This window comes from Tachypleus tridentatus, chromosome 8, assembly GCF_004210375.1.
Source record: "Tachypleus tridentatus isolate NWPU-2018 chromosome 8, ASM421037v1, whole genome shotgun sequence".
NCBI lineage: Eukaryota > Metazoa > Arthropoda > Merostomata > Xiphosura > Limulidae > Tachypleus > Tachypleus tridentatus.
Window position 1 is genome coordinate 33434274 of NC_134832.1, and position 25417 is coordinate 33459690.

The window sequence follows — 25417 nt, forward strand, 5'->3', positions numbered from 1 at the left end:
TTTAAGATTTTATCGTAAAAGTACCAAGTTTAAAGTTAGTTGAGTATTAAGCAATGTTTGAAAACGAAAAGCATTTTAAGTGCAACATCTTACTTAAAATTTCCATTTTTAATATTATTATTTAAATGAAATTACCCACGTGGCATGGCCGGGCAGTTAGGGCGCTCGACTCGTAATCTGAGTATTCTGAGAATCGCGGGCTCGAATACCCGTTACTCTAAATATGCTCGCTCTTTCATCCATGGGGGCGTTATTATATTTAGGTCAATTCCACTGTTTGTTGGTAAAAGAGTAGCCCAAGAGTTGCGGCGGGTAGTGATGAATAGCTGCCTTCACTCTGGTCTTTCCCTTCCCCGTGGCCGAGCGGTGTGTCTGTGGACTCGCACCACCTGTTTACGATTCCCTTGGTGGGCAGAGCACAGATAGCTCATTATACAGCTTTGTGCGCAATTCTAAACAATCAATTAATAGAACTCTCAAGTTTGACACTGCTAAGTTAGGGTCGGCTAGCACAGATAGCCCTCGCGTAGCTTTGCGCGAAATTAACAACAAACAAAGACAAACAAATTAATTTAGTAAACTCTGAGGATTTAGAAGTGTAATAAAATTTTTCGTAGGAAATCAAATAAAACTACAAAGAAATTACTGTTGTACTTTAGACCACGCTTATCAAGTGATACCAATCGAATTAGCAATTACTTAATTAATCATTTGAAGACGGATTACCTCTCTAACGAGACATCTCAAGCCTTTTCTTGTTAAGCCTAACGAAGCTGTAATATACAGTTTTTTTTGTCAAATAGCTAGAATGACAGAGTGGTTGTAAACTTCGTTTATTGTCTCCTACCGACTTTGATTCAATTCAATAGAACTGAGTTTGTGACAAATTAACCGAAACTTAAACCTTTCTTTTTATTAAATCTTCCATTGTTTGTTGTTAAAATAACATCAATCCGTCTCTGTATAAATATTTCTAACAATAAGGGAAAACGGTAGAACAATCTTCAAACTGAATTGAAAAGAAAAATGAATTTTTTTTTTATTTTCACAATTTTCAACAAAAATACCTTAAAATCTTTGTTTCTGTGCGTAACTTACCATAGTTAAACAAGTTTTGTTCTTTTCTCTAATAATTAAATGTTCTTTCAATTTGTAGAGGTAACAAACAGATTTGAATCGAAAACCAAAATATACATTTTCATAGGAAAAATAATTTTTTCCTAACTTTACGTCACTCAATCCAAATCTCAATTTGTTAATTTGAAGTATTTCTATAAATAATGATTTTATTTCCCAACTTATATAACTTTTTTTGCTGTCTTATTAATGATAATTTCTTACAAATGGAATAACTTGCGAAGCCTCAAACTGAACAGAATTTTGTCGTTATTATCTGTTTAGAAAGTTAAGAAAAGTATGCAAAATCTGTAATTGCGGGCTCGCAACGCTAAAAACCGAATATCGATACCATTGGTAGACAGAGCACAGACAGCTGATTGTATAGCTTTGTGCTTAATTCCAAACAAACTATCCTTCTGCCGTATTGCGCAACATTCTGATTTTCTGCGTTGTTAATAAATTTAAATTACATAAATTTTACATTATTTGCATGTCTCTGAAATAATTGAAAGCTTTACTACGCAAAATGTAAATCATCGGAAACCCTTAACTTCGGGACTGAAAAACAACAACTTTTGTGGACTTAATAAAGTAAAAATCGCATAAATATCGACGTAAGATTCGCATATTTCTGTTTATACTCAGACTCGGACTAAAGTTTTCATTTACCCATAAAAAAATCAAATAATACTTGAAGCACACTGACGCCTGTCCAAATAAGTATGTGTATATATTGTAATAAATACAAGTAGAATGGCATTTGGAGTAACAGCTATGTACTTGAACATATTCTGAGTGAGTGCTTCGTAGAAAAACAAGTTAGACAAATTAGTTTGTCTCAGTGTTTCAATATAACACTGATGACTTAAACGCGAATCTTTTTATCGATTTATTCAACTTTATGTTAACACGAAAACAAAACACCTATTGCAGACCAACTTAAACAGAGAAAAAAGTACTAAAATATACTTCTTTTCTCTATTTACACTAATGGCAGATATAATAACAGTTTAAGTAAAAAGGAAATTATAACCACATACCCGAGAAACATGCTGGTTACAACAGCACTATGTATCAGGTGAAAGTGTGTCACAGTGACAGTCAGGACTTTTAAAACAACGTTATGTGTTTTTCTCTGTCTGTTGATTCCCTCGTATGCGTGAAGCTTTTAACTTTCCACCTCTATCCAATAACTTCTTCTCAAATGACGTCACCTTCAAGTAGCCAATGAATACACACCTAGAGCAAGTAACGTCCAATCATTGAGACAACTTCTAATTTGAGTTGGTAGTTGCAAAGAATGTAAATGAAAGTACATTTGTGTTTGAGGTTTTTGTTTTAAACCTTTTAGTTTCGCCAGATAAGATATTACTCTGATTTATTCTATTATCAACTTCCAATCGTACAAAAGGTCAATGGAATTTGAGCAAAATAAAGCATTACCCTTCCTTTAATGTTATTTCCATAATATCTTAACCAGTAAAACTTGCTTTTTGGTACTGATGAGGGTCAGAGATAATTCAATTACTGATTCGTTTATGTTCTAGAGGAATAACTGTGTAGTGAAACGTGCATTACCTTTAAAACGTTTCAAAGAGATTTTCTTTAGATAAGAACACGACTCAGATCTAGAAATGTTGGGTTTTTTATTAGTCGGTTTACAAGTAGGCAAAAAATACCAAAGCTCTAGGTAATTCAGCCACAGGAAAACAGCAGAGTTTCTTATTAACATATATAATAATCTGTCATTGTTATTTCCTATAGAAAACTTTACAGTTTTTTTTTTTATATTTTACTTTAGTAAGTACTGCTTAACCCACACACAGACTGTGTCTAGATATGCAAACACACTCACTACTTGAATAGAATTAAGCGAGGAAAGTTTACAAAAACAAATTAAATAAATATATCATATATTAAAAATTTTTAGATAATTTTATATTTATTTGTAAGTAAATTCAATCAGAACCTTTAATGAAACTATTTTTAGATTAGTAAATAATGTTCTATGTGTCTTTCACTAGAAAATCCCCTCTGGTGTATTACATGGGCTGGCGTTGAAAAATTGAAAACCCTTCTAAAGCATGACCCATAAGTTTTATAGGTTAATTATACCATTAATTGTGGTCTTGAAGTGTAATTATAACATTTTCAATGGGTTATTTTTTATAGAACATCTGAAAGAAACTTTTGAAAATACACATATCCGTGTGATCTGGGAGATTTAAAAAAATAAACTTTATTGATTCCTGACATCTGTGATTTTTTCACTTCTATTTAAACTTAAATGATTTCAAATAATAATTTGATAATTTCCGAAATTTTACACAAATTTATCTTCACAAGTATGCCAAAAAAACAACAACTCCATTTTGTGTCACAGCATTTACTTATCTTACCGTATAGTGACGCTTTTCAGAAAGAAACCTGAGAAGATATCAATACCTTCAACTTTAACGAACATCACATAAATGAAGGTTTAGGCCCGAAACGTTGTGCCATATTATTAAAGTTTCCTTAAATTTTATAACCATCACACCTAGTAGTTTTTGTTGTTTCTTAACCTCTTCTCTGCGGTATATATTGTCACCAACTAGGTCTCAAACACGTCTTAGCTTTGCCACTTAAACGGCACATATGGATAGTTGATCCAATAAATTTTAAATAAATTCGGCAAAAATTTATTAAAGAGCATACCAGTACACTTTCGCCGAACCAGAAATTTAAAACAGACAGAAACCTGTAATGGAAATGCTAATTATAAAATGCTTTTATATCACTATTATGTAAGCCAAATGTTTGTTTTAGATTTAAGAGCAAAGTGACATTGGGTTTTATGTTGTGTCCAAGGAGAGAAATCGAAACCCCGGATGTTAGCGTTGTAAGTCAGTAAACTTACCAATGTCGCATCAGTGTGTGTGGGAGGGGCATGTAAATCGCGAAAGCTTCATTATTATATTGTTACGTCAGCATTGCTACGTGGAATACGCTATATCACAATGTTTTATTCACTTGATACGTCACAGAAATAAAACTAATATATAATCCTATATGTTTTACATTGAAATAAAAGGTTAAACTGAGACGTGAGACCCACGTAGGGAGTAAACACGCACTTTATAATGTTTAGTTGTTAGTGTTACTCAATGCAGAGATATAAACACTGCTATCCACCTGCTATAACATGAGGTCTGATTAACGTCACTATTTTTAAATACAGATTAAATTCGAGGATATTTCGTCATCTACTTAATGCGATAGAAGAAATAATCTCAATAGATTATGACAATATTTCAGATTCATTACATTTGTTTGAAACAAACAGTCGGTAGTTAAAATATTTTTTCTCTGTTGGTATGTTTCGGGGTTTATTAAAGACCCAAACCTACTGCAAAGACCTCAGAGTTCCTTACAACAGCCTCTTTACGAATTTACCCAATAATCATAAATACTTTATTACATCATACTGTATTTTCTCTTCTTTTATTTCTTCAGAATAACTCTTGGCATATATATATATATTTCAAAGAGGTCATTCGTATTTAACCTTTTTTTTGAAGCAAGAATAACTGGAACCAGACCTAATAACATACATAGGTAGCGTGAATTACACCTACGAATGTAGGGGTTTCTCTTTAGTTGCTGTTTATTGTGCTTGCAGATAAACAAATACATATCTAATAAAAGGATACAATATAACCAGCTCAGCCTATTATGCAGTTTATCTACGGTTTTTATGTGTGTTTTAGATTATTTATAGTATCGCTCTGAACGTTAGGCGTGTTTTTAGGTATGTTTATAGGTGTGTTCCTACATGCGTGTCTGAAGTATGATATTTATGTGTGTGTTTTTGAGTGCGAGTTTTTAGGTATGTTCCTATATTTGTGTCTTAAGTGTTATTTTTTATGTGTGTGAGTTTTAAAGTGTATATTTTACGCGTGTGTTTTGCAGTGAGTTTATAGGTGCGATTTTACGCGCGTGTTTTTAGGAGTGTGTGTGTGCTTTTTTATTTGCTTTCGCTTTAAATACAAACATCCTTGATTTTATTTTACACGAGTTACGCCCTTTCTTAATAATCGAATGTGACCGAACTGTGAATCCATAGATTCATGGTTCACTGCTCGTTGCCGCAAAAATCGCAATCCTCAATTTAAGAGAGGGTGACGGTCGAACATCGCTAATGAATGAAACTAAAGTAGCCAAGACCTATCAGTTTAAAATAAGGAACGACCATGAGGAATAGCTTTGGTGCGAAATACTGAACGAAGGTAAACCAAAACATTAAGTCTGACATGGCTAGATGGTTAAGGCGTTCTACTCGTAATCTTAGGGTCGCGGATTTGAATCCCCGTCACACCAAACATTCTCGCCCTTTCAGCTGTGGGGGCGTTATTATGGGATGGTCAATCACAATATTAGTAGCCCAAGAGTTGACGGTGGGTAGTGATGACTACCTGCTTTTCTCTAGTGTTACAATGCTAAATTAGGGACGGCTAGCGCATATGGCCATTGTGTAGCTTTGTGCGAAATTAAGAAAAAAGCAATCAACCAAAACTTTAAATGTCACTTAAACCTATCTTCTTGATTTCAGCTTCTTATGTGACCGGAAAGAAAAGCAACTACACAGAACGACGCATAAGATTTATTTTACAGGCTACTTTATGCGTAAGAAACTATGAAAATGGTACTTTTGTACATTAAATTACAGTCAAGCTTCGCAGTTTAAACAGTTTCTTAGCGTATTCGCAAGAAGAGATCTTTAATTATCCATTAGAAATTATAACTCACCAAACTTACATATCACACACATGTGAAGAATAGTAAGGGGAGAAGAGGAGATACTAATACCCCTCAACACTCCAGTTAACACCTCATTTAAAACTAAGCGCCTGCCACTTTCGAAAAATTCTCTTATATCACGTAGTTTCATAAGAAAACTCTCTCTATTATTATCAGTAGGTAACAATCTCATCACTCAATAACGTTGAAACAATGGCAGTTTGAGTGTTAATATAAAGGTTTTAATCCGATTCTAAAGTTGGATTTTGCTGTTTGATGAATTGACACGATGGTAAACCCTATTCTACTGTGCAACCACCTTGAGTGTGCAATCGGATCAGACCTTTACCTACTGCAAGATAACAAAATGTTTTATAGTGTTCTTGAACAAGTATCTATGAAATTGTCAGGCATGAGTCCTAAGATAAATCCAATGTAACACCATAAGGAAATTTTTGTCATGACCTGGCCGGACATAAGTCCTAGAATAAATCCAATGTAACACCTTAAGAAAATCCTTGTCATGACCTGACCAGACATAAGTCCAAGAATAAATCCAATATAACATCTCAAGGACATCTTTGAACTTTCACACGCTTTTAACTCACCACGAAACGAATAGAACAGTCTCCTCTCTAATGGTATTTTCCCCACTCAGTATCTCAAAATTAAGAGCTTCCCCCGTCAAAATTGTGTTTCAAGATTTATAGTGGTTATAGCACAGATAATCCACCAAATAAGCTTTAATGACGCCCAAAATTCTGATCAGAATAGTATCTAGAGGCCACATTTATATTAACAAAAGATATAACCATTGCTGAATAATTCTATTTGTGGATAGTAGCCCTGTAATTCGGTCAGACACTCGATATGATCACTTTGAATCTGAAACTACTTTCTGGGCTAGTATCCTGCGATACCATTTCGGTAAAATTAATTTACCTTCTATTACACTATGTAACAAAATTTTTACATTTTCTTGTTCCTGGTCAGAAAGTGTTATATCCCAATTGCTTATATCTAAAGTAAATGGAAAATACCTATTTTTCTCTTCAAACTTTGCTTTTGTGACCTGGGAAATGAACTTTTCAAATTTACCCATTTTCCAGAATATTCCAGGTAGATTCAGTACTGAGTAGCTGATAGAGAAAATTTTCTCGAACTTACAAGAATTTTCTAGAATGTTGTAGGACTTACGAGAATTTTCAAGTACCTTTTAGAATTCTCTAGAACTTTCCATATATACAGGGGCTCACAGCGCACCACTTCAGTTTAGTTCTAGCTGACTAAGTGAACACGTAGACCTGTCTGATTTTATCAGAGATGGCATCAAGAAGCTGCAAGCATTCTCCAGACGCATCCTGTTATGTATGTGGCAAATTTATCAAGACAAGAGCAAAAAAGTACTCTGAAACAGCATCTTCTAAAATGTGTGAAGTCTACAAGGCATATTTTGGCATGCCTGTCAGGGATCAAGACAAACCCTGGGCACCTCATTTTACCTGCGAGCACTACAAAAAACTCTAGAAAGTAAGACGGACAATTTTTGCTTGCTTGAATAGTAAGATTTTATATTATACAAATTTTAGACCTTTTAAAATTTAAATATCTTTTTTAATTTGCAATAGTATAGAAAAAATATCACATAAATATTTTGCATGAACCTCTTACACATTAGTTGTGGATGAAATAAATGTATTTTTCATAATAACAATTTTATTTTACTCTTTTGCAGGATGGTACAGAAGGGAAAAAGAGAGTCATGAAGTTCGCTATTCCAAGAATTTGGCGTGAACTCACTGACCACTCAAGCAATTGCTACTTCTGCAGGGTAGACCCTTCCAAACATCGGGCTGGCAAGAACGCATCTGCTATCATGTATCTGGACCTTCCATCATTTATCGCCCCAGTGCCACACTGCCCTGAGCTTCCTATACCCACTCTGCCAGAGAGAAAGCAGCCATTCTCAGAAGAGAGCAGGAAATTAGAAGAGGAGGTAGACGTTGAAGATCCATATTACAATTTCAGAGGTGCATCTTATGAGGAGAAACCCATACTACCCCAGCCAAAGGGACCTCAGTGACTTGATCAGAGATCTTGGTCTAACAAAGTCAAATGCCGAGCTTTTGACATTTAGGTTCAAGGAGTGGGATTTGTTAGATGAAAGTGTGCAAGTCGCAAGTCAGAGGAAGCGTCACCTACATTTCTCAAGCTTCTTCACTTGTCAAGATGGGCTCTGCTTCTTCCACAATGTATTTGGTCTGTGCAAGGCAATTGAAATTTCCTGTAACTCGAACGAGTGGCGCCTCTTAATTGATAGCTCATCCAGAAGCCTCAAAGCTGTGCTGCTCCATATCGGGAATAAGTATCTGTCTCTTCCCCTGGCTCATTCGGTGCACCTCAAAAAGGAATACAACAGTTTCAAGACTTTGCTAAAAGCCTTGAAGTATGATGAGTATGGCTGGGAGGTTATCGGATACTTCAAAAGGGTGGCATTCCTGATGGGTCTCCAATGAGGCTTCACCAAGTTTCTCCGTTATCTTTGCCTTTGGGATAGCAGGGACACCACAGCGCACTATGACAGGAAGCACTGGCCACAGTGGACCGAGTTTTCTGTGAGAAGGCACAATGTCAAGTGTGAGCCACCAGTGAACCTCCAGAAGGTGTTGTTCCCACCATTGTACATAAAATTGGGTCTTATGAAACAATTTGTCACAGCTCTTGATAAAGAGTCTGCAGCCTTCAAGTACCTTCAAGATTTCTTCCCTAAGCTGTCTGAGGCAAAGGTCAAAGCTGGAGTCTTTGTTGGACCATAAATAAAGAAGATCCTGGTGTGTACAGAATTCCCCAAGGAGTTCAGTATGAAGGGAAAAAAAGCTTGGGCAGCTTTGTCGCAATGATTCGGGGCTTCTTGGGCAATCACAAGGCCAAAAATTATGTGGAACTGGTTGAGGCTTTGGTGAATAACTATGGCAAAATATATAGTCCATATCCTTGACTCTCATCTTGATAAATTCAAGGAGAACATGGGAGCATACTCAGAGGAGCAAGGCGAGCGCTTCCACCAAGATATACTGGACTTTGAACACTGCTACCAAGGAGCGTATAACGAAAACATGATGGGAGACTATATTTGGGAGCTGATACGTGAAAATAAATTACATTACAGTCGCAAATCTCGAACAACTACTCACTTCTAAACATTTTTCTTAAGTTTTGTATAACTTCAGTATAAATACATGTAAATCGTGATTCATATGTTGTTTTACTCAGATCTTGTGTAAATGAAAATGTGCAAATTTGCCTGTTTTTACATAGAAAATAGGTTAATTTCTAAATTTCATCATCCAGATTACATCACAGAGAATTTAACGATAAAATCTTAGCGCTTTGGTTTTTCAGTAATTTATAAAATTGATATCATATAGTGTTTTCTTATAGCAAAGCCACATTGGGCTATCTGCTGAGCCCACCGAGGAGAAACGAACCCCTGATATCATATAGAATTAATTAATATACGCGACTCACAGTTAGTTTAAATTTTAAAACTTTATTCAAAACAAGATTTAATATTACTTGATGATGTACTTATTGCTGTAGTTAGTTTACTACTAACTAAAGACTATTACAACAATACAGTAGAATAAACATTGTACATATATGTTAATTATCTCTTTCCTTTTTCGCCATTGGAGAAATCGAAAAAAATATACGACGTAGATGTACTACTCATCCTTTGATTGGTCCTACCCTTTGATGTGGACTTGAGTTTGAGCTGTAGATAGAAGTAAACGTTGTTTAAAACTATCTATGATGGTACTTGTTAATACTTCTGTTTAATAGTACTTAACAATGTTAAGTTATATTTTAAACGTTGTTTAAAACTATCTATGATGGTACTTGTTAATACTTCTGTTTAATAGTACTTAACAATGTTAAGAGTTGAAATTTGATGTAGATTTGTTATATGAAATAGTGTCTAATAACACAGTTGATCACGATAGTTCAAGTCTAACGCTACTAATGGATGTGCTACTAATCGATATTTTTTAGAAACTAACTTTAATCAACGGACCAATACTATCTGTTAACCACCAAGCGGAGAGTTAATGTAATTTTTAAAATGTGAAAGCATTATTACTATTGAGATCTGAAAATTCTAGAAAATTGTGCATTTTTCTTATAGCAAAGCCACATCGAGAGGAATCGAACCATTGATTTTAAAGTTGTAAATCCACACTGGAGAACGATTGTTCTAGAAGATCACACAGTAATTACTTTTAGTATGGGGTTTCATTTACACAAAATATTAGTATGAGGTTTTATTTACACAAAGTAGAACAGATAAAGCACCTTATTCGGGAAAGACAGGTTTTAATCTTCATCAAATGTAAGGAAATATATATATATATATAGTACGAAATATAAAATGAAAAATAACTCCACTTGAGTATAAAAGCTTATCGTTTTAAAAATATTTTTTGTGGCGCAAGTTTTAGTTGGTGTTACGTTGGCCAAACTTTACGTGACCGATTTAATGAATTGCAATGTGTGTTACATTTATAGTATACATTTCTTTGAATGGCTTCCATTTTATAAGTTGCTGAACCACGTTACAATCGTTAAAAGAACTTGTTTGTTTAAGCATGCGACGTAAAATAGGTCTGCTTTTACCTTCTATGTCTTCTTCATAAGTAGTACTGTTTTAAGAGATGTTTTATCAGTTACTTTTAATGTTTGGGACGTAGATGTTTTCAAAAGTATGTGCTTTGATGTTCACAAAATAAATTTTATATTCTTTTTAGAAGTAATCTCGATTGATCGAGACAGAAGTAAACTGAAACCATTAAAATTAACTATAACATTTTTATTATTCGCACGTTCTTTGAAATATTATAGTTTTACTGCCACCATAAACATGTATACTCGAGAAAAAGATATGTTATCTTAGTTGTGGTGTAACTCATTATGTTGGTGGCAAATTTATACTGGTTAAGTCTCATGTTATTTCTATTTTATTTAATATTTGTTGTTATGGTCGTTTTTAAATTAAAATGAGCGTGTGTTTTTTAAATAGCAAAGCCACATTGGGCTATGTGCTGTGTACACTGAGGGTAATCAAACCGCTGATTTTAGCCTTGTCGTAAATCCGCAGATTTACTGCTTTACCAGCGGTGGACAGTTAAAAATGCAATGTTTTGGATTTAGACATTTAATCGTTTCCGGAATGTAATAGTTCGTAGCTATTTTACTCCCAATTGTAACTTTTATATAAAGTAATAATAAATACATCTAACCAGAACATGCTATTCTCTTCCTGTTAGCTTACTGTCTATTCTTGCACTAAAACATGATAAAACTACGAAAAAAAAAACAAAGAATAAACTCACGACCTGAGAAACGGAGGTCACCTGGATGATGATGGGTGCAAATCAACAGTCACAAGACACCAAGTGACAATGTATTTATCAACAGCAAGCGGTCATATACGTGTTTTACGAAGGATATTTTGTATTCACCACTAGGTGGCTATCAGCAAAAATAAAATTACACCAACCAATAATAATAACAAGCAATGAATCTAGAGTGTCTTACCACGGACTTACAAAACTGAAAAAAACAAAAACATATCTGAGAAATAAAATTATTTCACTTTAATGTAACGGCTTTGATAACTGTTCAGTAGTAACAATATTTGTGTGCGTTTTGAATGGGTTATTTTCTTCTTGGTGTTGCTAAAATTTCTTAAATGTTTTATTTTTACATTTGATGGTATTTACCACGGACGTACGAAGTCTACTAATGTAATTTCAACTGTCACTACTACAGTGAGTAGAACTGAGGACTAAGTATTAGTGAGAGTCTAGTGATTATTAATTCATAGCTGCCTTAATCCATTTAAAATCCGCGTGTTCTTTTCTTTACAACCCATGACACCGTTTCCTTTTAAACATTTATTGCAAAATGGATGTATACGTATTTTGCTACTTCGGGCTGTTTACTGTGTCTATCGAAAGGAGCGAACCCCTGATTTTAACGGTAAATCTGAACATTTGCTGCTCTCCCACTGGGAGTTTTTCGAAATGAATTATTAAGGCGTGCAGTACTTTTATGACAAACATAAAAGAAACATCACAGCAACGGCGTATAGGCTAAACGTATTTAAATATAAGATGTACTTCCTCAGGGTCCTCGAAAGTGTTGTATTTCAAGAGTAAATAAAACAAAAATTAAAAGCAATAATTATTTTTATTTTTTACTTTTGAAGTTTATTTGTCATGTTGTGTTATAGAATGCAGAATGCATAATGTTTCTCATGATTCATAACATGCGCACGTTTTGCTTACGCCATTTTAATGTCTCCAGATTGACTGACAGACAACGTATTACTGGATAGTGGTGCAAGAGGGTTAAAACAGGTAACCCATTCAGGTAACCCTTTCGGGGAAAAACAATATTAAATTGAATAGATTTTTCCAGTTATAAATTGCACTGCCGCGAAATTTACATTAAAAATGTGATACGCGTTTACATGCACACGTATAAGGATATTAGCGTTGTAAGTCCGTAAACTTACTGCTGTCCCACTGGGGGATATAAAATTGTCCTTTTGTGGATACAGAAGCGATAAGCGATACTTGTACCATCATATATGTGTTTTTCTATTTATTTATTTTAAATCAATAATAATAATAAATTTATAAAACGTAAACATATATATATATATATTTATAATAATTTATGTAAAACTATGGAAATAATAAATATACGGATATAAAATACATATGAATCTGTTTTATGAAATTGTTCGAATTCTTGGGCCACGCGTTAGCGTATCTTGTACAAACAGAGGGTCCGAGACTCGATATATAATGTCGCTGAACACTGCACACTTCTAACTGTAGGTGCGTTATATAACTGATAAGCAGTTGCGTTGTTCGGTTCAGAGAGCCAGACAAAATCCCTCGTGGCGGCGTGTGCTGCTCTACGACTACTTTTCTTATGATTATTAACTAAAATGGGAACGCTTCAACAGAATCCAAGGTGTCTTCGACCAAATCATTTAGCCCACGTGCGAATAACATTCAAATTTACGATTCCAAATGTTAGCCATTCAATTTCGCGAATGTGAATTAATTAGAAAATTATGAAAACATACTAGTATTAAAAAAAGAATATAGAATTACAATGGATTTGATACCCCCAAAAAACCACAACTTCCTCTTTTACCAGTACGCCCCCCCCAGTGACACTGCGGAATGTCTGCAGACTTACTCCCCTAAAAACCGGGTTTCGATACCCGTGATGGGTAGAGCACAGATAGTCCATTGTGCTTAATTCTAAACAAACAGACGTTTACCGGCGCACCAGGATATATCTATTTCATGGGAAATGATATATTAATTTATGTTTCATGAACTAAAATTCTTTGACTGTATCTATGCTAAAGAGTTTAGAATTTATTTTGGTTTCAGAGTTGATTTAATTTCGCACTGGAATGAAACTATATGTACACCAAAAGAAGTGTGTTTGTGTGTGTTTTTTCTTATAGCAAAGCCACATCGGGTTATCTGCTCAGCCCAACGAGGGGAATCGAACCCCTACTTTTAGCGTTGTAAATCCGGAGACATACCGCTGTACTAGCGAAGGGGCACACCAAAAGGAAGGTTACCAATGATATACGAGTGCTATAGAGACGACATAGATAAAAGAAGATAATATAACGTGCATGAATACAAGTTAAAGAAAATGTTCACCTTTTTAAATATCTAAAGTATGACAAACATTTACACACACACACCAACAAACACATATATACGTATATATAACAAAACAAAATTTATATAGTCCTTCACATTCTAATGTAGGACAGAGCCAGATACTGACCAGAAGTGAATAAATTAATCAACTTGTATCTCTCTTTGCTGATAAATATCATTGAACGATTACTCAACATGTTAGATAAATATGTGCTAATAAATGGAGTATTCTAAAAGGATCTTCAAAGACATCAGGATGATCAGAGGCAGAAGGACGGCCAAAGATAGCAAGATAACCACAGACAAATAGACAACCAAAGGCAGCAAGATGACCAAAGACAGTAGGCAACTAAAGACAGCAGAATAACCAAATAAGCAGGACAACCAAAGACAAAAGGTCGACCAAAGACAGCAGGACGATCAGAGACAGCAGGACAATTAGAGACAGATGGGCAACCAAAGACAGAAGGATGGCCAAATACCATAAAAAATAGTTAACATGTTAAATGAAAAAATTATCCACAAAATAGACCACTGTAAAGTTACCGATAACACAAAACGTAATTGTACTAATTAAAGTATTGTAAAAAAATAACGGGAACTTCTGCGCAAGTGGATTTAACAACTAAGTCGAGAAACGTGCGATTCTGCTATAACCATCCCTAATTTTGAACTAATGACCAAAGAGAGCAGCGTCCGCCGCCTGAAGAGTTTTGTACGGTTCTTTAAACTAAATAATGAAATTGACTATCCCTTGTTTAAAGTGCCGACACCTGAAAGCACGTTATCATATCTCGAACTCCAGATCTATCAAAAAGCATCCCAAGATGCTTACGATGAGGCCATACTTGGCCGCCTAAATGGTTGGGAGGTCCTAAAATGATTAACAATCATATATCATGCTAACAAATCTCATACAATCATTTATCGTTAGTCTAAGCTCAAAATCTTTTACAACCATCTCTGAATTGTATATATATGCATATATATCCGTAAATATGTAAATTTTTTATACCAACCATTACAAACAGCTAAAATAAAAGTCTACTGAAAAAAAAAAGTTTTCATTCACATGAAGTTCGCTTATTTGCAAAATCTATAAAACGCTCCAATCCGCGCCGCGTTCTCTGAAAAGACAAAACTAAAACTTTAATATACTCTTCCTTTCGGCTTGTACTAAATAAAGTAGATTTGTTTTAGAGCACTTTGGTATGCAACTAGGTCTGACGAAAAAGTCTTATAAACATACTTCCCGAGCGTTTAATCCTGTTTAATGACTTTTGATACATTACTTGTCTGAAAGTTTTTGCTTTTCTTTTCTTAAACCATAACAGTTTTCTTTAGTACGAAAACTTAGAATAATCTGAGAGTAGGAGAGGTAACTGGTCAATGTTTGTAACATAACTGTAATACACAATGGTTTTCGAGTTATTTGGTTGTTGAATCTGATAAACAATATGTTTAATGATAAATCTTCCGACAAAAATGTTTGATTGTTTGTTTTTTGCGTAAAGCTGCACGAGGGCTATCTACGATACCAATCCCTAATTTGGTAGTGTAAGACTAGAGGGAGAGCAGGTAGTCCATACCGTCCACCGCCAACTCTTGGGCTGCTCTTCTACCAATGAATATTAGGATTGATCGTAACATTATAACGCCCCTACGCCTGAAAGATTTACGCGAAATTTACAAAAAACAAAAACTAAAGTATTTTAAGAACTACGGAAATAAAGTCTTTTTTTCACACACATCTTCCCATTGGTTTAGCGTTAACTTTGAACGCTTATAACATTAAAAACACTGGGTTTTCGATACCGGTAGTAGACACAGCCCAGATAGTCCATCATGTAGCTTTGTAGTGGACATCAAACAGTTTTTTATACAGATTTATGAAAACTTTTTAGAAAAGTATAGATCTGTGGTCAATATCTTTTCTGAAAATAAGTAGTGCTCTACAGTAGAGGTTAGTCCCTAAAATATAAAATATTTAGAAACGAGCTTTTCGTTACAAATGTATATAGAATAATAATAATGAAAGGGTGTTTTTTTTTCATTAATAGGTATATTAGCTAAAATAGATCAGTTCCTTAAAACAGCGAAGGAAACATCTACAACAAAATTTTAATTTTACAGAACATGTCTTACATGTCTTTATGAACATGTAGAATGTCAACAGAGTTCTTCTCTAGAAACTTCTTCTACAGTCATCACACTTACATATATGGACTTACACCACACCGCCTAATGTCGGAATTCAATTCCTATCGATGGATACAGCAGATAGGCCAACGTTTAGTTTCCTATAAAACAAACAGAAAAGTATGTCATATCGACGACTGAGATTTTGTTTAGAACTGTCTAGAAATACCCATAAATATTTTTTTAAATAGAAATATATAAAGTATCCAAATCTCTTTCTTATTCATAAAAATTATATAGAATATTATTGCCTAAGCTAGTTTGAAATCTAGAACTCTACCACAGCGCCAACATGCACCAAGCAAGCCATTTACAAGTTATCGAATTTAGTTGTTTATCTCGACAACTTCTAACACATCTCTTAAAGTATATTTTAAGGGTTAGCTTCTGAGCACCATATAACAATATGTCAAAAATAAAAGGAGGATCGAATACCACTTCCTTATGTATGTTCATTTGTTCTTTGATCAAAACACCCATAATCCTTCAGTAGAACTTTCTGAGAACATCGAAGTCATGAAAGATTAGTTATTCTAGGAATCAGGTGCATAGATTGTAAAGGGAGTGACATCATATTTTTTCGTAATTACAAGAAGAGCTTTTTTAGATCAGCTAAGATACGGATACAGTGATTTGGCTGAAAGCATTTCTGATACGTAACTAAGAGGTCTGTTATTAGTAAGCTAGTGGACATTACGATGAGACCATCGTAATATCCATTAGCTTACTAATAACAGACCTCTTAGTTACGTATACAACCACGTGTTTTATGACATACCATTTACTTTGAGGCTATCAGTTAGCTTTTCTATTGACTTTATAGGAATAACGCTTTTGTTTGTTTGTTTGTTTTGGAATTTCGCACAAAGCTACTCGAGGGCTATCTGTGCTAGCCGTCCCTAATTTAGCAGTGTAAGACTAGAGGGAAGGCAGCTAGTCATCACCACCCACCGCCAACTCTTGGGCTACTCTTTTACCAACGAATAGTGGGATTGGCCGTCACATTATACACCCCCACGGCTGGGAGGGCGAGCATGTTTAGCGCGACGCGGGCGAGGAATAACGCAAAATCAGTTATTTTGTCCGTTATGTGAAAACGTGTTAGAGGTAGAATGATATAAATAAAACATGTTTAATGTTTAAAGTAAAAGTATCGTTATTATTCTTACGTTACTACAATAGTAACAATAGATTGTTACAGTTTAAATATTTTTGTACCTATAAAGGAATCGCTTATACACTGTAACGAAGTGTGCGTGTGTTTTCAAAATTAATTCTAAGGTTTTTTGTGACAGACGAAATTTTAAATCGCAGAAACAGTTGTCAACAAAATTTATTATTAACACCGTAGAGTATTAAACAAAATTATTCAATTTATTCCAGGGATGACCGGCAAGTTTCTGTTTAATTATATGCCAAAGCCAAGCAGCCTTTAATAAAGTCAGTGTTTCGTTGTTTAATATGGGCACAAAATGAAAATCCGAGCCCAAATTACAGGGTAAATATTAAAAGATTACTTCACTGTATGGCTTATAACTCGTTCAAAATTAAAAACGTGTAGAGACTTTAGCTGACTACACAAACCTGCAAATTTGAACTTCATAAAGTTATTTTAACAACGAACTTTCCATTTTTCAGCTACACAAATTTCGAAAATATCTTTTTTTCTATCACGCAATGATTTTTTTTTACAAATCGAGAAGGAAAAACCCTTACTTAAATCTGATTGTTATTTCCTTTACCACAATAAACATTTTTTATTATTATATTTCTTATGTTTGGGTTTGACAACGATTGGTAATACTCTCTAGAGAAATCTGTCTAGCGATTGTCAACACTAAGCATAACAAAACATGAAACGATTTCGGTTAAAATGACTCACTTACTATACTGAATGGCTTCAATTGAAGAAAAGGCCAATTATGTTCTTTACTTTGCTAATTTTAAGTTTGTTTCAGTCGTTATAAGAAAATTTAGATCTCATTACAACAAGGATATACCTTAGAGAAATTCAATTCAAAAGTAGATGAAAAAAGTTAGAAGATTAGTTTCACTAATGAGGTCCCCCGCTTGTACAGCGGTAAGTCTACGGGTTTACAACGCTAAATCAACGGTTCGATTCCCCTCGGTGGACACAGCAGATAGCCCAATGTTGCTTTGCTAAAGAAAAGAAAACACACACACACACCTGTGTCATCACCACCCACCGCCAACTCTTGGGCTACTCTTTTACCAACGAATAGTGGGATTGGCCGTCACATTATAACGCCCCCACGGCTGAAAGAGCGAGCATGTTTGGCGTGATGGGAATGCGAACCCGCGACCCTCAGATTACGAGTCGCACGCCTTAACGCGCTTGGCCATGCCGGGCTTTTTAAAGTCAATACCAGGTCTTATCAGCCTGGTTGGGATACAACAGATGTACTAGTGGTCTAGACTGTGTTTATATCATGAATTTTAAAAATTATAATTACATTTTTTTATTTCAGTGACTCACAATTATGGTAGAGATCAATAACACAATATTAATTAACCATTTTTAACATCAATTATTTATTATTTTTACTTGAATTAACTTTACTGTCATTTAGGACAACTGGCAAACCAACAGACTGGTCTTTTTGTTCCTGGAGCGACCACAGCGTCAATGGGAGAAAAACTACATCAGTGATTAATTCTAAGAACTAAGACCCTCGCATGGTTTGAAAGTTAGGACGCTCGACTTGCAATCTGTGGATAGAAGATTCGAATTAACGTCACCTAACATGCTAGACATTTAAAGTAGTTGTGAGGGCAAGCAACCTAAGTGTAAAAGTTCTTGGCTACTATAAACTACCCGAATAACTGACTCCAAAACAATCAGGATAAATGTGTAGTTTTCAGATTAACTTCAAACAAACAAACAAAAGCTTTAACCGTAATTCAATACGTTTGTTTGTTTTGAATTTATAGTAAAGCTATACGTGTACGAGGTCTGTTAAAAAAATACGCGGACTGACGTCATAAAACAAAATGTACTTTATTTAGAAGTTACAGGTCTGGGACCCCTTCAAAGTACTCTCCTCCCCAACGCACGCACTTATCCCAACGGTGTTTCCACTTGTTGAAACAGTCCTGGTACGCTTCTTTTGTAATGTCCTCCAGCTCCTTCGTCGCATTTGCCTTAATCTATCTCGGAAATCGTCTCAAATCTTCTTCCTTTCAAGGGTTTTTTGAGTTTGGGGAACAAGAAAAAACGCAAGGAGCAAGGTCAGGTGAGTAGGAGGAGTGGGGAAGAACAGTGATCGAGTGTTTGGCCAAAACTCACGAGTTCTGAGGGCTGAATTTTGCAGCAACGCGGTGCATCTTCAATTTTTCGGTCAAAATCTTGTAACAAGATCCAACTGATATCCCACACTCTTCAGCAAGCTCCCTGACAGTCAGACGTCGATTTGCCCGCACCAGGGTGTTGATTTTGTCGACGTGTGGGTCGTCAGTTGACGTGGAAGGACGTCCAGGACGCTCATCATCTTTAAAACGTTCATGCCACTTGAAACATGCCGTACGCTTCATAGCAACATCACCGTAAGCCGTGTTAAGCATAGCAAAAGTTTCAGTCGCAGATTTTCCAAGTTTAACACAAAATTCCACAGCAAGTCGTTGCTACTCCATGTCATTCATTCTGAAATCCGCAAAACGAAAAAATCGCACTTCACTTAAAACCGCGTAGCTAATACACAAATGAAGATATCTGCAATCGGGAAATGACGTCGTAATCAGCTGATCTGTGCGAACCTAGCGACACCAAGCGGATTCCCCTGGAACCAACTGGAGCCGCGCAATTCAAACAGTCCGCGTATTTTTTGAACAGCCCTCGTAAGGCTAGGGGTAAGGCAGCTAGTCATCATCACACACCGTCAACTGTTACGCTACTCTTTTGTCAACGAATAGTGAGATTGACCATCACATTATATCGCCCCCACGGCTGAAGAGGCGAACATGATTTGCGTGGCTGGATTCGAACCCACGACCTTAAGATTGCTAGTCAAGCGCCCTAACCACCTGACCATGCCAGGTCCCGGCCACCTTAATCTGATTTACAACAATACTATTCATGTGTTGTTTTTAAGCTACTTATACAAAGGTCAAATTCGACAATGTTTAATTAGGTTTGTCTGTTTCATTTTAGAGTTGTAAATCCGTATGCTTAACGCTTCTCCACCAGGGGGCACGGATGATATATTAACACTTAAAGAAAGAAAGAGAAGGACTTTAATAGTTTTCTTTTAATTCTTCTGTGAAAAAGTGTTTTTGAAATAAATAAATCTTGTATATATGAAATAATACCTTAATGTCATCAACGTGACAACAGTTTATCGGTGTCTAGTGTGTTTGTGTGTCTTCTTATAGCAAAGTCACATCGGGCTATGTGCTGAGTCAACCGAGGAGAATGGTTCTCAATCTCTAACCGCACACCCTACAGGCTTAGCGATAAATGTCTGGGCTGACTTATAGCTAAAAAGTTCTGGTTTCAACGCTCGTGTTAGACACAGCACAAATAATTCTTTTTGTAGTTTTGCGCTTAACAACGAACGATCTGACTGCTTCTTTGGACGTTTCAGATTAGAGTGGTTTTAAAAGCAAAAGCTGAAGCTTTGTTTCATCAGTTACATTCCATTTCACTTCGGTTTGGGGAAATGTTCCTGGAAGCAGAGTTGAGATTTTTCATTGACGCTACTAATCACCTGAAAAAGACTTAGTTCAAAATCTGCTAAAATAATGATTTCTATAGAAACCCAGTCAGTAGCAATGATCTTAAGAGTAACCTACTTTACCTAGTTGTTACTGGTTCACGATTTTTTCGTGCAAAATTCCGTGGGACCGAACTTTTCAAGATTTATATACATATATACTATTCGTTCCACTTCTGTGCCTTTTATTTAACTGAAGTTTGCTTCATTTCTAAAGCATAACACAACTTACGAAACTCAATAGAAAAGACGGTGTAAAAGCTTTATAGTTTTTTTACACAATAACGAAAAGAAGAAAATAGCCAATCAAAAACAAATAGGAATATTACAAAAAGAACAATTTGTTCTTATTCCATTTATATAGGTAGCCCTGTACTTATTAGAGAAAAAAGTAAGAGACCAGATTATCTAACTTTCAGCAAACATTATAAGCTATCAGTTATATTTTTTGTGTTTTTCTTATAGCAAAGCCACATCGGGCTATCTGCTGAGCCTACGGAGGGGAATCGAACCCCTGATTTTAGGGTTGTAAATCCGTAGACATACCGCTGTACTAGCGAGGAACAGTCACGTATGTTTCCATATAAGAGACAAGTGTCTGAAACTGATAGATATTTCCCAGCGTAATTGATATAAATATTAGAATTTAAAAGTGACAACGTGTACTAAGAAAAGGAGAACATTCAATGAATCGTTTTATAAAATATCTTTAGAGAAAACAAATACAACAAAGAAGACATACGAAAAAAAAAAAAGGGTCGCCATATCGAGATATATAATGTTATTTAAGAAAGATGTAATTAACTAACAAGTACTGGCTGAAACAGATACAAGCCTATTGAAGTTTGGTTTGATAATATTATATAGCGTCTTAGCAAATGTTAAATGAAGTTTACGGTCGTGGATGTGCCATTTCCCTCAGCTCATTATTAGATTTAGGAATAACAAGAAGGATGTACTTAATTTGTTAATTACCGTTATTAGGATAATTGATTACCGTACTTAATTCAAAAATAAAACAGCACAAACGCAAGACAAGATAGGCTTACAAACACTTACTTTGTTTCCTCGTATGCTTCTAACTTACTTTCTAGAAGTAATTGTAGCTCAACGTTTGCTCACTAACGATCTTTCCCATACGCACAAAGTAAAGAAGAACGTACTACAATGGCGTCATTCAACATTGTAGCAAAACGAAGATAAATAGGCAAAGAAATTATTTATAAAGCAGAACTAGTTGAGTAGAAAATACAAAGTTCTTTATCAGAGAAAATAATTCTATTGTCTTGACTTTTCGTCCTGCTGTTTCTTCAACCATCTTATGTTAGCTCAAGATATCTAAGATGCAATATAAAGTTTTCTTTAAATAAAAACAACTAAAATATTTTCTTACACATCAACATTTCTCAAACGTTTTTATCCCCGCCCACTTTTAAATAAGTATGTTTTTCTCGAAAGCCCCTTTATCTTTATCTTTTTGTTTAATTTTTTTTTTAATTTCGCGCAAAGCTACACGAGGGCTATCAACGCTAGCCGTCCCTAATTTAGCCGGGTAACACATGAGGGAGGCCTGGCATGGCCAATCGCGTAAGGCGTGCGACTCGTAATCCGAGGGTCGCAGGTTCGCGCCCGCGTCGCGCCAAACATGCTCGCCCTCCCAGCCGTGGGGGCGTTATAATGTGACGGTCAATCCCACTATTCGTTGGTAAAAGAGTAGCCCAAGAGTTGGCGGTGGGTGGTGATGACTAGCTGCCTTCCCTCTAGTCTTACACTATTAAATTAGGGACGGCTCAGTGCAGTGGGCTAACAACCTACTCACTTAAATACCTGTTGAAGAATCCGCAAGCGATTGCGGCCCTATGTTCCTTGATGGAATCTAATGTTGATAACTAACTAACTAACACATGAGGTAAGGCAGCTTGGTGAAAGAGTGAGTTAGGTGAAGCGATGTGACACATCGATACACATTCAAAATTAGAATGTTATACGTTTTGCATCGATTAGTTATTATTTCATCAATACGAATTTAATTTAAAACGCTCAATTCTACATCGTTACATAAAAAATTCTTCTCTAAATGTTTGCCCTCGTTCGAGATATTATTTGCTCTTCCCCTTGAGGAGGTACGCCCTACATTTTGGCAAACATTGCCAATATACGTAATCTTATACATTGACGCTTTCCAACATTAAACGTTAGTTGTTTTGCTATATTATGCTCTAATAAGTTACGTTCTCCAAAAATACTATCAAATTTATATATCTGTATAAAATAAAAGCCTGATCGCACAATGGTAGCTCATTCATTATTTGGTTAGCTTGTTTTATTACGTACCACCACAAAAGTTTTAAAGTTTAATAAGAACATGTTTTAACCTTTGTGGCATCAAAAACTTCACCATGAGGCATGATTTTGGAAAAAAAAAAAAACAATAGTGGGTCCACCTTGTCGTTTTCTGTTGCAAAGGGCATGAAAGCCATGTCCTTAAGATTATATTTGCCTGTTACACAAAAGATAGAGTTGATAAAATCTCCTGTGCTCAATTCTCTCAACAGAATGTGAACGTGCTGCATTTATCTGCTCGTATCTGGCAAGGTCTAGCAAGTTACTGCCTGTGTACGAAGTTTCAATATAATTTAAAATCCACAACGAGCGAAGATACTTTTTCTTTTACAGCGTTTTTTTTTTTATATAACTCTCTAATATCCAGTCAAAGGGAATGAAGAATGCATTCTAATTATAACTTTCTGACAGCTAATCAGAGGGAAGGAAGAAGGCATTTTTATTATAACTTCCTAATAACCAGTCTGAAAGAAGTAACAAGCTAGAGAAAAATATTCTGGACGATAAAAAACAAATTTAATTTTAAGTTACAGATTTTCTGCGAGCCAATCAGAGTCGGAATTGACATTGGAACGGAATGAGTTGGCCAATAAAAACCTATGATCTGACTGCCAGTAAAACGGTAAAACTAAACTTTTGTCGTGCAATAGACCGATATTGTTGACACAGCTTAACAAACAAATGTAAGTTTAAATTGATGTTGTTAATGTGCAATATATTTTATGTTAACTGAAAAAAACCAACAAGCACAAAGGAACCAAGGTCTTAATGAAGAAGGATTCAAATTATTACAGTAAGTTAACCATAGTATTTCCCGATGAAAACTTAATAAGTATATTAAACCATGCTTATTAGTAAAATGCGCTGTTACAATACTCTCTTCAACTTTTTCCATTACAAAAGGCTTCAAATGCTCAATACAGTGAAACCAATGTGGTCTTTCTGTTACTCAGATATATATTTCACTGCATTTAACACAACACTTTAATTTCTAAGCAATGATTACTGAAATCGTTGCTTATGGATCCAAACTTCTGAGCCTCAAAGACACCTTATGTGTACCAGAACGAAGGTGAAACAGCCTAGCCAGTGGCATTCGAAACCACAAGGGTTTTGACAGACAATTTGAACCGAAAAACATGATTGATTATTACCTTTATAATGCTGCCACTACTGGGAACGTAGAATGTATTCAGCAGCATTATATAGAGAGAACACTGGGCCCTCGAACCGCAGTCCAACACACTAACAGCAACGATGAAAACTTTTTTATTTACACTAACTAACTATTTTAAATATTAGGCCTACCAGGTAGTTCATAGGGTACTGTTCAGATTTCTGTACAGTAGGATATGAAAGTCTAATTCTTTCATTGATTTCCTATAAACGTTGAAAACTTGAGAGACAATGTATGAATTTCAGATGAAGTAAACTTTTCGGCTACTGTCAATATAGGTTTATCCATACAATAGAGTTCACAATCAAAGGTGCTTTTGAGTTAAAATCGTACAAAAATATTTTTTCGTAATCTCAAACCAATGATTTGTTTGCTTGGTTTAGAGCAAATCCATATTGAGCTATCTGCTGTGTTCATAACGAAGGGGGGAATAAGAACCCGGATATTAGAGTTGTAAGTCCGTATACCTATCGCTGTTCCATTGCGATACCAAATTAATGGGATTGTTACCTTAGTATAGTAAATTATTATTAAGAACCCAACAAGTTTCATGACCTAGGTAGGATAGAAAAGATAATGTAGGGTTAAGGGTTTTGATAGAGTCTATGGTAGCGTATAAGTCTCAAAACGATGGACAAGAGAAAAGTAAAACTTATATTTTCTTGGACCTAACTTTTAAAGTGATTAAAACGAATTAATCGTTATTAACCATCATTTCCAGCATAATGTCAAGCCTGGGATGGCCTAGCGCTTAGGACACTCGACTCGCAATCAGATGGTTACGAAATCTTTATCACCGAATATGTTTGCCCTTTCAGATGTTACAGTCAATTCCAATATTTGTTGTTAAAAGAGTAACTTTAGAGTTGGAGGTGAATGTTGTTGACCAGCTGCCTTCCATCTAGTCTATCTTCGCAAAATCAAGGACTTTCGTACTTTTCGTGAATTTCAAAACAAACCAAGCGAGCATCATGTTACGCAACCAGAAAATGTTTACCGCTGAATTGCCACTTTAGAAGTGCATTTGCTTCCGTAGTTACCCCTTATAGTGTTGGTCCGTAAATCTGAAGATAACAGATTACGAAAGTCAATTACTGTCTATGTTAGTCTACAAATACTATTACGATTGGTCTTTCTTAAAAGTTTGGTTTGTTTTGAATTTCGCGCAAAGCTACACGAAAGCTATCTGCGCTAGCCGTCCCTAATTTAACAGTGTAAGACTAGAGGAAAGGCATCTAGTCATCCCAACCACCGCCTACTCTTGGGCTACTCTTTTACCGACGAATAGAGAGATTGACTGAAACATTATA

At 35.3% G+C, this 25417-nt stretch overlaps 1 protein-coding gene across 2 annotated transcripts in view; it reads right to left on the reverse strand.

Moving 5' to 3' along the window:
- LOC143222127 (uncharacterized) overlaps nt 1–25417 on the reverse strand; it is a 51389-nt gene that overhangs the window by 11687 nt on the left and 14285 nt on the right. The window contains exons 2-3 of one of the 2 annotated variants that reach the window (XM_076448124.1): nt 15804–15958; nt 2160–2358 (exon numbers count right to left, since the gene is read on the reverse strand). In XM_076448124.1, coding sequence (XP_076304239.1) covers nt 2160–2170 — 11 coding nt within the window. In that variant the 5' untranslated portion in view covers nt 2171–2358; nt 15804–15958. The remainder of the gene's footprint in view (nt 1–2159; nt 2359–15803; nt 15959–25417) is intronic. The other variant, XM_076448125.1, reaches the window with a different exon arrangement.